Genomic DNA, 13,346 nt, shown 5'->3' with positions numbered 1-13,346 from the left:
TTTTTCCAGCGGTTTTCGTATACCAGCATCGCATGTCCCTCCTATTTCCCAGTGTAGGAACCAGGTTTTGGCAAGAACCCATCCTTCAGTAGTGGCCACAAAGGTAGAGAAAGAGCGGGCCTTAGGCCGAGTAGCAGGCCCATTCCCGGCTCCTCTCTGGGAGAACTTTGTCTGCTCCCCTTTAGGAGTGGTCCACAAAAAGGAGCCGGGACAGTTCAGGATGATCCATAACTTATCCGCACCAAAAGGTGCATCGGTAAACGATGCCATAGACCCGGCGGTGTGCTCAGTGAAGTACTCGTCCTTTGATGCCGCGGTTCAGAAAGTGAGGGAGCTAGGCCGAGGGGCGTTACTGGCAAAAACCAACATTGAGTCAGCATTCCGCTTGTTACTGGTACACCCCAAGGATTATCATTTGTTAGGCATCCAGGTCCAACAGCAATTTTATTACGAAAGATGTATGCCTATGGCTTGTGCGGTCTCCTGCAAGTACTTTGAGACCTTTAGCTCCATGCTGCAATGGGTGTTTTCGCAAAAGTCAGGATGTACGGATGTGGTGCATTACTTAGACGATTTTATGGTAATGGGTCATGCATCGTCGGATGCCTGCGCGTTGGCCCTAAGCCAGCTGGTGGTGATGTTGAAGGAATTTGGGGTGCCGCTGGCACCGAGCAAGACAGTCGGCCCTGACACGTGCATGTCCTTCCTAGGCATTGAAATTGACACAGTGGCGGGGGAATGTATATTGCCGATGGATAAAGTAAAGGCTTTTTCTGTAGCCATTGAGGCGGCATTGGCATGCCCGAAGGTGACGTTGCACCAGTTACAAGTGCTTGTGGGGCAGCTCAACTTTGCTTTGCGGATCATTCCGATGGGACGCCCTTTCTCGAGGTCTATAGCCAGAGCGATGGGGGGTCTTACCCAGAAGCATCACCGGGTGAGGTTAAAGGCAGGGGTTAAGGAGGACCTCAAGGTGTGGCGGGATTTCCTGGCAGATTTCAACGGGCGGGTGGTGTGGCCCGCGCCGCCGGTGTCCAGTAAAGAACTAGGACTATACACCGATTCAGCTGGTAGTGTTGGTTTTGGGGCAATCTTGGGCCCTGCCTGGTGTGGGGCGGTCTGGCCAGCGGAGTGGCACTTAGCGGGCCTGACTAAGAATTTAGCCTTTTTAGAGCTCTTTCCCATCTAGGTGGCAGTTACGGTGTGGGCAGAGCGCTTCAGGTACAGGGTCGTGACCTTCTGGTCGGATAACATGGCAGTGGTTCAGGTTATCAATTGGCAGGGGGCGACTTGCCCACACGTGCTGAGGTTGCTGAAGTTGTTGGTGTTGGCATGCTTGAAATTGAATTTGACTTTTAAAGCTGCACATATACCTGGTGTTGATAACCATGCTGCTGACGCTTTGTTTTGTTCCAAGTTGCAGGACTTCCGGAGGTTCCACCCGCAGGCGGAAGAGCGCATGACGACGTTCCCTACGTCACTGTGGAGAATTGGAGCCCCGCTTTAGCGGGGCTGGTAGGTGCCGCTCTGAGTGATCGCACCAAACGCGCCTATCAGTCGCAGTTTAATGTTTACAAATCATTTGTTGGACAGTTTCGTGGGGGAAGGGTCTTCTCAACTGAAACGATGTACGCCTTTTTACAGGTTCTGCGGGACCAGGGCAAAACAGTGTCTTATGCTAAGGCTTCCCTGGCGGCGATAGGCTTCTTTGCTAAACTGGCGGGGGAGCGGGATCCTGGGTCTTCATTCTTGATCAGGAAGGCCTTAGCGGGATGGGCCCGATTAGACGGGACACGGCGGGACTGTCGTAGGCCTTTGGATCTCCCGACCTTGATTGATATTTTGGGGGTACTGCTTGTTATTTGCCAGTCACCATTCGAGGGAATCATGCTGGGGCGGCCTTCTGCCTGGCCTTTTACGGGGCCTTCCGCCTGGGTGAGATTGTGGGGGCCTCCAGAGTAGACCACGGGGGGGCCTGCAGCTCAAGTATATCTCCATTTCCCCGGGGGGCCTAGTAGTGCGTTTAAGATGGTCCAAAACAGGAAAGGGGGTCCACATTCAGTTGCGGTCTGCCCCAGGGATAGCAGCCTGCCCCGTATCCCGTATGCAGGCGTACCTAGCCCGACGCCCAGCAGGGGGGGGTCGGCTCTTTTCGTCCACGAAAACGGGGATTGCCTGTCACAATACCAGTTTAAAGCAGTCTTTGGGTTGGCCCTGGGGAACCTGGGACTGGGAGCAGCGGGCTATTCTTCTCATTCCTTTAGGATTGGCGCCGCAACTTTAGCGGCTGGGGCGGGCCTCCCCCCCATCATGGTGAAAGGTGTATGTCGCTGGACCTCTGATTGTTACAAACGATATGCAAGGCCTGAATTGTTGTAATGCATATGTGTGCAGTGTCTAACGGTTCAATCTCTCTCCTTTTTGATTAGTATGCCCGCTTCCGTGGTATGGGTAATCGGGCACTCTTTTGTGCGTCGCGCGGCGGTGCGCTTGCAGCGAAGAGAGGTGGTGAAACCGGCCGCATTGGGCGAGACCGAATTCGTATGGCATGGTGTTGGAGGGATGCGGATCCGACACTTGAGGCGGATCGTCGAGGAGCTCAGGGCACAAGAGCACAAATCGCCGGATTGGATTGTTTTGCATTTGGGAGGCAACAACATGGTCGACAGGGGGCGCTTGGCTGTCAAGGAAGCCCTACTAGCGGAGTTTGCCCGGCTGGGGCATGTGTTCCCATCAACGAAACCAGTCTGGTCTGGCATGATATCACGCAGGGCATGGGGCCCAGGAGTGCGTCCTAGATCTTTGAACGTCTCGGTGAGGCGATTAAACGGCGAGCTAGCAAGGTTGTGCTCAGTGAAGGTCCGCTTGCTCTACCTCCAGCACCGGATGATTTCCGGAGAAGCAATGTACCACCAGGATGGGGTGCATTTGTCGGACTATGGAACTGATACGTTTATCCAAGAACTCTGGTCATTTATCCTGAACGCAGCTGGGGAGGGTGTCAGACCTGTGGGCCTTGGCCACCCTTGTGGCGGAGAAGAGACCTGCGATCAGTAAATAGTGGCTAAACAAGATGGATGGGAGGCCGCTTGCCAGGCTCTATAGGCCAGCTCTGAGGGGGGATATGGCAAGCTCTCCACTGGGAGGAAGTGACCACCGGCTGGGGAGGCTAGGGCGACAGATTTCGAGCCTCCCGGGCGACCCTGGGCAGCCTGGTGGTTGAGAGGTGGGCCCCGGTAATGGCGGACAAGGACAGAAGGGGGGGACCCACCACTCTAAGGGGCAGGTGCACGGCACTTGGCGTAGGATACCCAGTTGCGAGATGCGAACCAGATGGTGTTCCTCCCTTAGGGTTGGGAAGGTGATGGAGCTGATATGCTCATGGAGCTGATTTGCTCATCGAGCTGATATGCTCATAAATGTAGTTATGTTATAACTTGTGATTTGATATGCATGTTATTGCTTGTCATGCTTATACAATGTGTGAATAAACATGGCCTTTTAACCCCACCTGAATCTCTGGTGATTTCAAATGTGGGGATCTTGCATGTCTAGGGTTGTTGGGCGGCGGGGGCATATCTGGCGGGTACGGGTCCTATAAGGACATGCCTATCGGTCTATAATCACAAAAAGAAAACAGTTGATCTGAACTACATCTAAAAACCCAACAGAGCACGAACAAGAGAGTGCAGATTGTCCCGGTCCTTCAAAGCCAACTGATGGTCATCCTATAGCTAAAGCAAGTGTCAGAGTTAGTTAACCCTTCCTTGAATGAGAAAACTGGTATTTTAAAAGAGCTGCTCTGAAAGGAGTAAAGGAGGTTAGAATAGCATTGCTTGTTATCACCATTTGTCAAAAACTGAAACTCACATGGACTGTAATCGTTCACCTTTGTGAACAAAATACATCCCATCAAAATACATACCCATCAAAAATGGCACAGCCACTCAACAGACACTGATGGCAGATGTGTACTCCTTCCTTTAAAATGGATGACTCCCCTTTAATACCAAGGAAAGCTTTTCAACAGTGTTCACATATTAATCTGTAAAGTTTTATTCAGCGCTGATGTGTGACCGTGTTGTCACTTAGGTTACTTCACGGGATCCTGTTCCAAGCAATGGGCATATCCTAGGCCAAAAAGAATATGAGATCTGGCATCCAAATATACTACATCACAAGAGACATGAACACATCATAAGGAAAACAGCTAAGTAGGATTACCACCAACAAACAAGCAATCAGCTCTGCATCCCAAAACACACAGACACAGAACATACACAGAGTAACACCATTGAATGGTAGAAACTCCTGCAAAACTAGATGAATGAGCCTGGAACAATTAACCTATTCCCCTAACACATACTGTCTTAGATAAACAACCTTCAGATGATCGATCCATTATAAAAAAGAAATATCACAAAACAATAGTCAGAACAACCGCCCACCAAAGTACTGCTGGAAAATTAATAGCAGGAACCAATAATATCCAGACCTCAACAACAACATGAAAGAAAGATAAATTGAGTTTTACAGCTAAATGAGTAGGATCAGCTGGAACAGGAAATAAGCACTCCTCTAACAACAACACAGACATCTACAAGAAAGCTACCACTATTCTTCAAACAGAACAATTGGAATTTTCCTTAAAGGTTATTGTAAGATAATTGTATATACCTCCTACCCTTTAGAAGCAAACCTATAGATCACAAGACAGTGGAACTAAGGGACTAAGGTCTGGTCTAAAAGAATGCTTTACTACATGCAGAATCAAAATAAAGGTTAATTTATGTTAATTAAAGATAAAAAAAAGCAAAACATAGATGCTGTGGTATTGTGAGACTATGTGCCCTAGGACAGGTGCAGTTTCGTGCCGACTCAATTAGAATTAAGGCATCTGTAATAGAGCTCTGTTTGTGGCAAATTCCTTTGCATGCTCCGGGGCTGGGGAGGCCACTACAACTGGCAATGGGAAGATGTGGCCCAAAGAAACAAGACTGCTCTCCCTGAATGTTTTTAACGCAACAGCAACTGCATGTGTGTACCACCTGCACCCAAATAGGTGAGAAACAATTTGAAGGTGGGGTGTGAGGAGTTAAATCCCCGTTCTAGCCCATATACAGCCCTGGAAGAAGGCGAAGGCCCTGCAAAGAGCTCATTTTGTAAGTCTATGAGAAACCCAGGTTAAGGCAAAAATAAGAGATACTGCATCGCATAATAGCACCGATCCGCCATCAATACAATGAAAAATGCAACAGGCAGTAACAACTAGGTCAATTCTAAAAGTTTAATGCAACATTGACCAATTGGGAGAAATGGAACTGTGACTCACCGGTAAGAAAGAAGAGGACGATCTATGATCACAGATGGAGTGTAATGACTCAAGTGCAAACACACGGCCAGCGCTTGCAGAAGTTATAGGTTAAGATGAATAACAGCAGTAGAAAAGAGCGCAATGTACAATGCAGCTGTGTTTTTGAAACAACAACCGCCATATAACACCGCCAAAAAGCAGAGATTTTGCGTACAAAGTTCAATCCAATGCCAAATGTGAACTATGAAAGGTAAATTTTCAATCAAGTGAGACCGCAAGTTGGAGAAACAATGGATGAGCTTGTTGAAAGACTTTCTGTGCTAATCAAACACCGTGAGTTTAGTGAATTTAATGATAAAGAAACCATACACCTTAGAGCAATTGATGGCTGTCTTTCAGAGTCTTTCAGAAGATGCTTGTTAAGAGAAGCACTCAGTTTGGAAAAAGTACTAATGGCTATCAAGGTAAAATGAAAGATTAGATCAACAAGCTGCTTATCTGGAATCTGGTACAGCGAAAAATCAATCTGCATTTGTCATGAAAAGCACGTGCAAGTCCCAAATAGAAGCATGAAAGTCAAAGTCTTCAAAGAGGAAATGGTTGTTTCTGGTGCAGGTTTTCAATTACCCATGAAGGCAAATGAACAGTCATCGGGCAGGTGGCAAAGGTTGCAAGAAATAAAAACACTTCATAATGGTTTACAAAGCAAAAGAGAAACCAACTATGTGAAGGTAAGAAGAGAAAATGGATGTCATCAATTTCCAGAAGCATTTTTGCCATGCCCACAAGGCAAAAAGGTATCATCAGTTAGTACAAGAAGAAACCAGACAAAACTAATCATCATCAAGTTCATCTTACAAAGGATCGACAACATCATTATCAAGTGCCAGTGAAGAAGATGGATGTGTAATGATGGTATTGACCAAGGAAATACAGGTACAAGTAGGTTTGGCTGCTTGCAAGGAAGAACAAAAGACAAAGTAAAACCACCAAATGATTTCATTTGGAAAATGCCCTAAAATAACAATAAAAGTAAAGGCTTGCCCCATAACCTTTATCATAGACACTGGTGCATCACTTAACACCATGCCAGTCAAAAGGTATACAAGTGGTCAGCTTCTAAACTGTTGCAAATTCAAGGGTCATTTACAGTGGCAAAGCAGAATCAGTGCTAGCACTGATTCACTGTCTTCAAGGAACTTCGTAAAGTGCATGCCTACTTAGTTTTTCCACTGCCACTGACATGAGACTGATAGCTCTGAATTACAATCTCCACACTCAATCTGAAATTGGGAGTCAGTTTCCGTTGTTGCTTCATGAACTAGGCTCAAAACAATAAAGATGTAACTTCACATTTATGGGAACATTCACCCTGTTGCCCAGTAATAGCACAAGGTTGCTTTTAACTTGAAAAAAACATGGAGAAAGAACCTGAAACGGTGTTGAAGCATAACATCACTGAGCACACCACCAGTCCTACACCTTAGTTTTCACGCATAGTGGTTGTTCTAATAAAGGACAGTGGAGGTGCAATGAGCATCTGTGTTGCCATTCAGCACGTTAACAATGCAATTGAGAGAGAAAGACATCCTGGTCCTCACTTGGCGGGCATGATCATGCAACTGAACAGTGCCAAAGTCTTCTGCCGACTTGACCTGAACAATTCGAGTTGGTAGAGAATTATAGGAACATCACAACTTTTTTTACTCATATTGGTTTGTTCAGATACAAAAGGTAAGTTTTAGAGTGTCATCTGCTGCAAAAATATTTCAGGATGTCATAAGCCAAATAATTCAACCTGGCATGCATGCTTTTACTTACAGTGGTGACATACTTGTATTTGGAGCAATGCAAAGTTAGCATGACAAAGCTCTTACCAAGTGTGCCAGTTACTTACTGATGCAGATTTCAGTCTGAATGCAGAAATAAGTTAGCTTCACAAGGCCAAACTAAAATTCTTTGGGCACATATTCTCTGATGGGGGAAGGACTCCTGACCCAGATAAAGTGCCAGCGCTGTCAGCTGCTTAACTCACCACAAAATGTCACAAGCTGCAATCCTTCTTAGGAATGACCAGTTAATACTCAAGGTACATTAGTGACTTTGCTACTGTGAGTGGCAATTGAAAATCTAGAACATCCAAAATGTCCCTTTCCAGTGGTCTGCTGAATGTGATCAAAGCTTCAAAAGAATAAAACCTGCAATTGAGAATGCAACCGAGATTTGCCTAGTTTGACTCCGAGTTACAGACTGTGATCACAATCCTTGCTCAACCTAATGGTCATCTGAATGCTCAGAGACATATGGTGACCTATGCCAATTAAAGCCTGTCTGACACAGATAATGACTAGTCTCAGAGGGAGAAGGAGACTCTGCTTGTAGTGTGGGCCTGCAAACATTTTCATGTGTTTCTATTTGGAAAAGTTTTCACTATCCTTACAGCTCTGCTAACTATTTTTGGATACCCTAAAGATAAGATGCCCCATCATATTAATAGAAGGGGGTTGTGACAGCTAGAGTATGACTATGCAATTGAACACAAGCCAGGTAAAGATCAGAAACCTGCTGATTATTTTTCACGATCACTGCTACATCGTCACAATTTTGACTTCCAAAATGGCTAAGGAGTACACTAACTTCTTTGTGAGGTCTAGCATGCCTGCAACCCTATACATAATTTCAACTCAATCATGGATAAAGAGTGCTTGAACTTTTGCTGACAATGTTAAATTTTAAAACTTTTAAAATGTACAAGATGAATTATGCCTGACCAAGGAAGGTGTGAGAGGCATGAGAATAGTCATACCTTTGAGCCCAACATAGGAAGTCACTGAGCTACCCCATGAAGGACATTGTGGCATTATAGCCACCAAAAGAGCTTTAAGAGACTGAGTCTAGACTGGCAAGTTGAGAGGGAACTAAAATACTGTCATATTTGCAAATGCCTTTCCCCAAAGTGATGCAGCATCCATTGACAATGTCTGACCTTCCTGCGGAGGCTTGGAAAAGGGTTGCAGTTGATTTCTTTGAGCCCTTCTGAAACAGGCATCTCATGGTAGTCATTGATGAATATTCAAGTTTTCTTTTAGTACCCCTATTTTTAAGAAGAGCCTTCCGACCGCTTGAACACACAAGAACATTGCGGTCATCCTCAGCACATTTACTCATGGTCCCCCGTACAAGAAGGGCCAACTGGGGCGACAAACGCTTCTCAGTGGCAACAGCCATTTTGTGGAACACACTCCCTCTACACATCAAGTGTGCTCCGACCCTTCTGAATTTCAGAAAGAAACTAAAGACCTGGTTGTTCCCTGCCTAAACCTCCATACCCCTCCCCCCCCATGAGAGTTCTGCATCTACAGCGCCGAGACACCCAAGGGTATTTGCGCGCTTTAAAAATTGCCAAATAAATAAATAAATAAAATAAAATAAATCATCAACAACCTCAAGCGACTGGATGAGATTTTTGGAGTGTGAACTATCTCCACCATTCTCAAATTTGACAATGGTCTGCCTTTCAATAGCAAACAATTGAAGGAGTTTCAAGTCAGGCTAAATATAATGCATCAAAAGAGTACACCTCTGTAGCCCAGGCCAACATTGTTGTGGAATGAATTATGGGAACCCCGTGAAGGGTAATTCAATGAGCATTAATGGAGGGGTTTGAGTTTAACCAAGCTGTGTGTTAAGCCCTCCTTGCTTATTGTTTAACTCCTCACTCCACAACTGGTGAGAGTCTTGCTACCTATCTATTTCTGAAAGCCATCAGAACCAAACTGCCTCATTGGACAGTAGACCGATCCTTGAATGCTGATAAGGTTTGGGTCATAGACACTGCTCAAAAGTGGTTGATGATAACATATGCTGATTGGTGTCGATACGCCCAGGAAACAATCTTTGATTAATGTGCTTGATCCATGTCAAGCAGTAACGAAGGCGGGAAACAGACAATACAGACTGCTGTCTATCCCTTGAGGGCTGTGACATGGAAAGGTCATGTGGTAATGGCACATTGTCCCGGAAAAACCATCACACAGGACTCGTCACACTTTAAGCGCTAACCTTGACCATCATCACCTCCTACATTTATGAATGAGGTGATCCCGCCTAACAGTCCAGATGAAGCATTTGCACCTGTTTCATTGATGCACGATGAGAGTGCCTTTCAACCATCTCATACCACTTGACCTGTCTAACTAGTTTGTGCACCTTGATGACTTATTGAAGAAATGTAATGTAAATGTTGTTTAAACTTTTTATTTAACAAACAGGGAGATGTAGTGTTGTTAGACTATATGTACTAGGACCCTTGCTGTTTTGGACAGACTCAAAAGAGGAATTACATAACTTGTTGGGAGGTCTTAAGGTGTGGTTATTAACAATTATAGTGTGATCAGAGGGCAGTGTGTGATCATATGCTGAAGAACAAAGTCATTTGTTACAGAGCGCTGTGTGTGGTGTATTTATCTGCCAGCTCCAGGGCTGGGGAGGACGCTACAGATGCAAAACAGAGCAAAGCCACATTTGTCAGCAAAGAGATCAAAACCTAAGGGCTTCGGGGGGGGGGTACTTCACACAAGGTTGGCTTCCTTCTCAAAAGAAACCTTCTCACAGAACACAGTAGTAAGTGCAGCAGAATACCTGTCTTTTGTAAAAATATTAAATTACCAAAGCCTTATATAAAAGCCATAAAGCAACAACTAAAAAAATGCAAAGCTTTGGCAATTAGGCAATACAATAAGCCATGATTGAATTCAACTGTTCTGGTTCAAATTGGAAAAAGAATAAGAGAGCATGAGAGAGTTAGAGAGTTATGGGCATATATACAAGGGCTTTATCTATGCTTTTTTTGGCTTAAAAAGCCAAAAAAGCGGAGATAAAACCATTGCACTATTTACAAGAGGGTGCTAACATGCATAATCCCATGTTAGCACCCTTTTTCCCAACGCCACCCTTTGCATCTTCAATGAGATGCAAAGTGGGCGTTACTGGGCGTACTCCAGATGGACTACCTTGCAAACATCGCTGATGTTTACATTGCGATATTTACAAGGCACCCCACATAATTTTAGTACATGTTAGATTTTGGCGAAAACTGCAGTTTTTTCCAAAATCTAACATCTGCAAAATTCCTGACTTAATCATCCCTAACATAGGGGGTGGATTATGCTGGTACGACCCTGTGGGTTGTATCAGCAAGGTTATCGCAGTTTTGCAGGAAATATCGCTTGAAAACCAGCGATGTTCCCTGCAAAAGGTGATAACCTCGCTATCTCTGGAATCTTTATCGCCCTGGAGAAACGCGTTGTTGATAACGCGCTACCAGGGTGATAAATTCCAGAGATAGTCTGCGATAATATTGTTTTCGCTATGCACGCAAGTGATAATTATCGCTGCCCGTTGATGATATGCCCCTTAGAAAGATGGCAAGGATTGTTTGAACTACAAATGTTGGAAAATAGTTTGCTGACAGAGAATTTAAGTACAATTAATAAGTAACATGCAACAAGCAATCATAGCCAGGATAAGATATTGAGAGGTGATTGAAGACAGGAAGAGGTAATTGAAGATCTGGGACTGAGGTAAAGGGAAGGGAAATAGAGAGAGGGAAAATGTCAATATTAGAGAAGAGTGTCACAAAGATGAAAGACTCACAATGCATAGGGGCCTTGTTGCAGCCATTTGTTTGGCAGATTTCAATTCCCTGCTGATAAAAGCCTTTTGCTACTGCACTCCTGTACATGTTGGTCTTGGTTTCCAAACCCGAGCAATTCTTGAAGACACTATGAATTGGGTCCAAACCCTCTGGATATGAAAAGAAGAACAAAAATAGCATTAGTATGCAATTCACACTGATCAAACCAACCTTAGGGCATCGCCTGCCATGGCCATCACAACAGGCAGACTCCTCCTGATATTGACACACAAACCTCAAGATGTGACCAGAGCAGGATGAACAGATTTCTCACTAGTAGAGACTTTCCTTTTTATCAAGCCACATACTCTTTCAGAGTGGAAAGTCCTGTACAGAGTCCCACTCATTCAGAAATGTCATTGCTCATTCAAAACACCGAAATGTAAAGTTGTTGTGAGTATGTTTTCGAAACAGATGTAATCATGTGTGTGATATTTTATATGATGCATGACAACTTTCTTTCTATTCACAATAGTTACCTTCTTCTACCTTTATTCCTTCTTTGAACTATGAGGTTATCATACATTGGAGCCCCTTTGTGAATAGTTGAAAGACACCTCAAATGTAATACTGTACACTTAGTACTGAAAGTGGTTCTCTTTGTCAACCTGCTCTGTAGTTGTTGTCATCACCATTAGTACATTTTTACAATGTCCCATTGATGAGAATGTCTGCCAAAAACTATTGGGCTCAGTACTGCACAGCCCCATCTCACTAGAAAGATGCATATGATCACCAGCAGATTTGACTCATAAGATGGCTTCCATAAATAGCAGACAGGGAACACAGGTGGCCAAAAACAACAAAAACCTCAATTTAATAAAGTTCTGACAAACATTTCTACCCACTCACAAATATGTTAAAACCCATACACAACTGAAAACACATATGTAGTAATCACACGAGCACATGCACTTCCAATTGTGCAATATAAATTAGATGTAGTGCTATGTTCTCGATTTCTGTCCAGAGCATTAGAGAAATAAACAGAAAGTGGTTCTGTCAGGTTTATGTCGGTTACTCCTGTCAGCTAACTTACTGTCGCATATGTTATTCTTTCCTATTCTAACATTCGTATCTAAACTGGCCTAGACACAGAAAACATTTTCCCAAACAATAAGGCTCATGACTCAAATTGCTGTCTACTGCTTATGTTTTATCTGAATTATATTCTTCATATATCTTACACATATAATCACGGCAGTCAACACAGTGAGTTTCAGGGACAGCAGATGACATAAACCACATCCATACTGTTGCAGTTGGTGAATGATAGTAGTTTGTGTGTTTGATTCTTGTGTGTGAAGATGGCCTCTTCAATGGTCAGTGGGCATGCTTTGCATTGCCCACATCTGTATTGTTCACTTATAGTTGGAAGGCCCAGTTGGCTCCTCAGGTCCCGTTGTTTGGGTGGCTCCCGGTACACTTTGACTCCATTGTCTTTTATATTCCTTCCTCTTCTGAAGGCAAAAATGGACATTCAGCGGTTTTGAGTTCGTTGGCGACCAAGTTCCAATATTTCTTGACGATTATTTTTATACCATTACTTTTGGAGTTGAATGTGGTCACGCAGACAATGTTTTCAGTCTTGGCCTTTTTTACTTTAGTTTGCAGTAGTTTGTCACAGGGCAATACCACGCTTGTTTCCTCACCCGTTTCAGTAGTCCAATTGGGTAGCCTCATTCTCTCTTCTTTAATCAACATACGTGCAAGTCTTTCCCCTTTTATGGAAGGGATGGTTTACCTCCTTGCCACATCCGTCCTCAGGGCTGGGCACATTCAGGTTAATTTGTATTAATGTGACCAACGCTTGCACATCAAAATCAAGTATAAATCACACGACTTTCTACTTTTTAGACATTTACCGCCTGGGCCAACATTGATTCTACCACCAGGCTGCTTTCCAGGATTCACTCTGGTTCCTTTTGGGTGAGTTGCATCACCCTGCTCTCGCATTTTGTATCTCCGCCAGACAAAGCACACCTAACACCCCCTTTCTTAAATTTTGGGCTCTCAGTACCTCCTCCGTTCTGTCCTGATGAAGAACCACTTTTGACTACCCAATGAAGCATAGTTTGGGTTGAAATGTCAACGACCACCCAAGGCTCAGATCGACCAAGGCTCTGCACACCAAGAGATTAATCATCAGCCAGCAGAGTCATTGTATCTCCATAATTATCTGGCTGGTCACCCACATGTACATAATTTTCACAACCATGTATATATTGCAACCCACTGAGCACTGAGCACTCATGTCACTAGATCACCTCTTACTTCTAATATTTCACCTGTGTTGACAGCCGTGATTATATGTGTAAAATATATGAATGATACAAT

General features: G+C 44.3%; 1 protein-coding gene across 1 annotated transcript in view; it reads right to left on the bottom strand.

Annotated features, from left to right (window-relative positions):
- Positions 1 to 13,346, bottom strand: part of LOC147700981 (phospholipase A2 inhibitor and Ly6/PLAUR domain-containing protein-like) — a 79,013-nt gene that overhangs the window by 10,731 nt on the left and 54,936 nt on the right. Inside the window, exon 3 of the mRNA XM_086929284.1 lies at positions 10,970 to 11,119. Within this exon, the coding sequence (XP_086785410.1) occupies positions 10,970 to 11,119 (150 nt within the window). The remainder of the gene's footprint in view (positions 1 to 10,969; positions 11,120 to 13,346) is intronic.

This window comes from Lissotriton vulgaris, chromosome 7 (genome assembly GCF_964263255.1).
Source record: "Lissotriton vulgaris chromosome 7, aLisVul1.2, whole genome shotgun sequence".
NCBI classification, from domain to species: domain Eukaryota; kingdom Metazoa; phylum Chordata; class Amphibia; order Caudata; family Salamandridae; genus Lissotriton; species Lissotriton vulgaris.
Note: the sequence above shows the minus strand (reverse complement) of the source record. Positions and strands in the feature narration are given on the sequence as shown.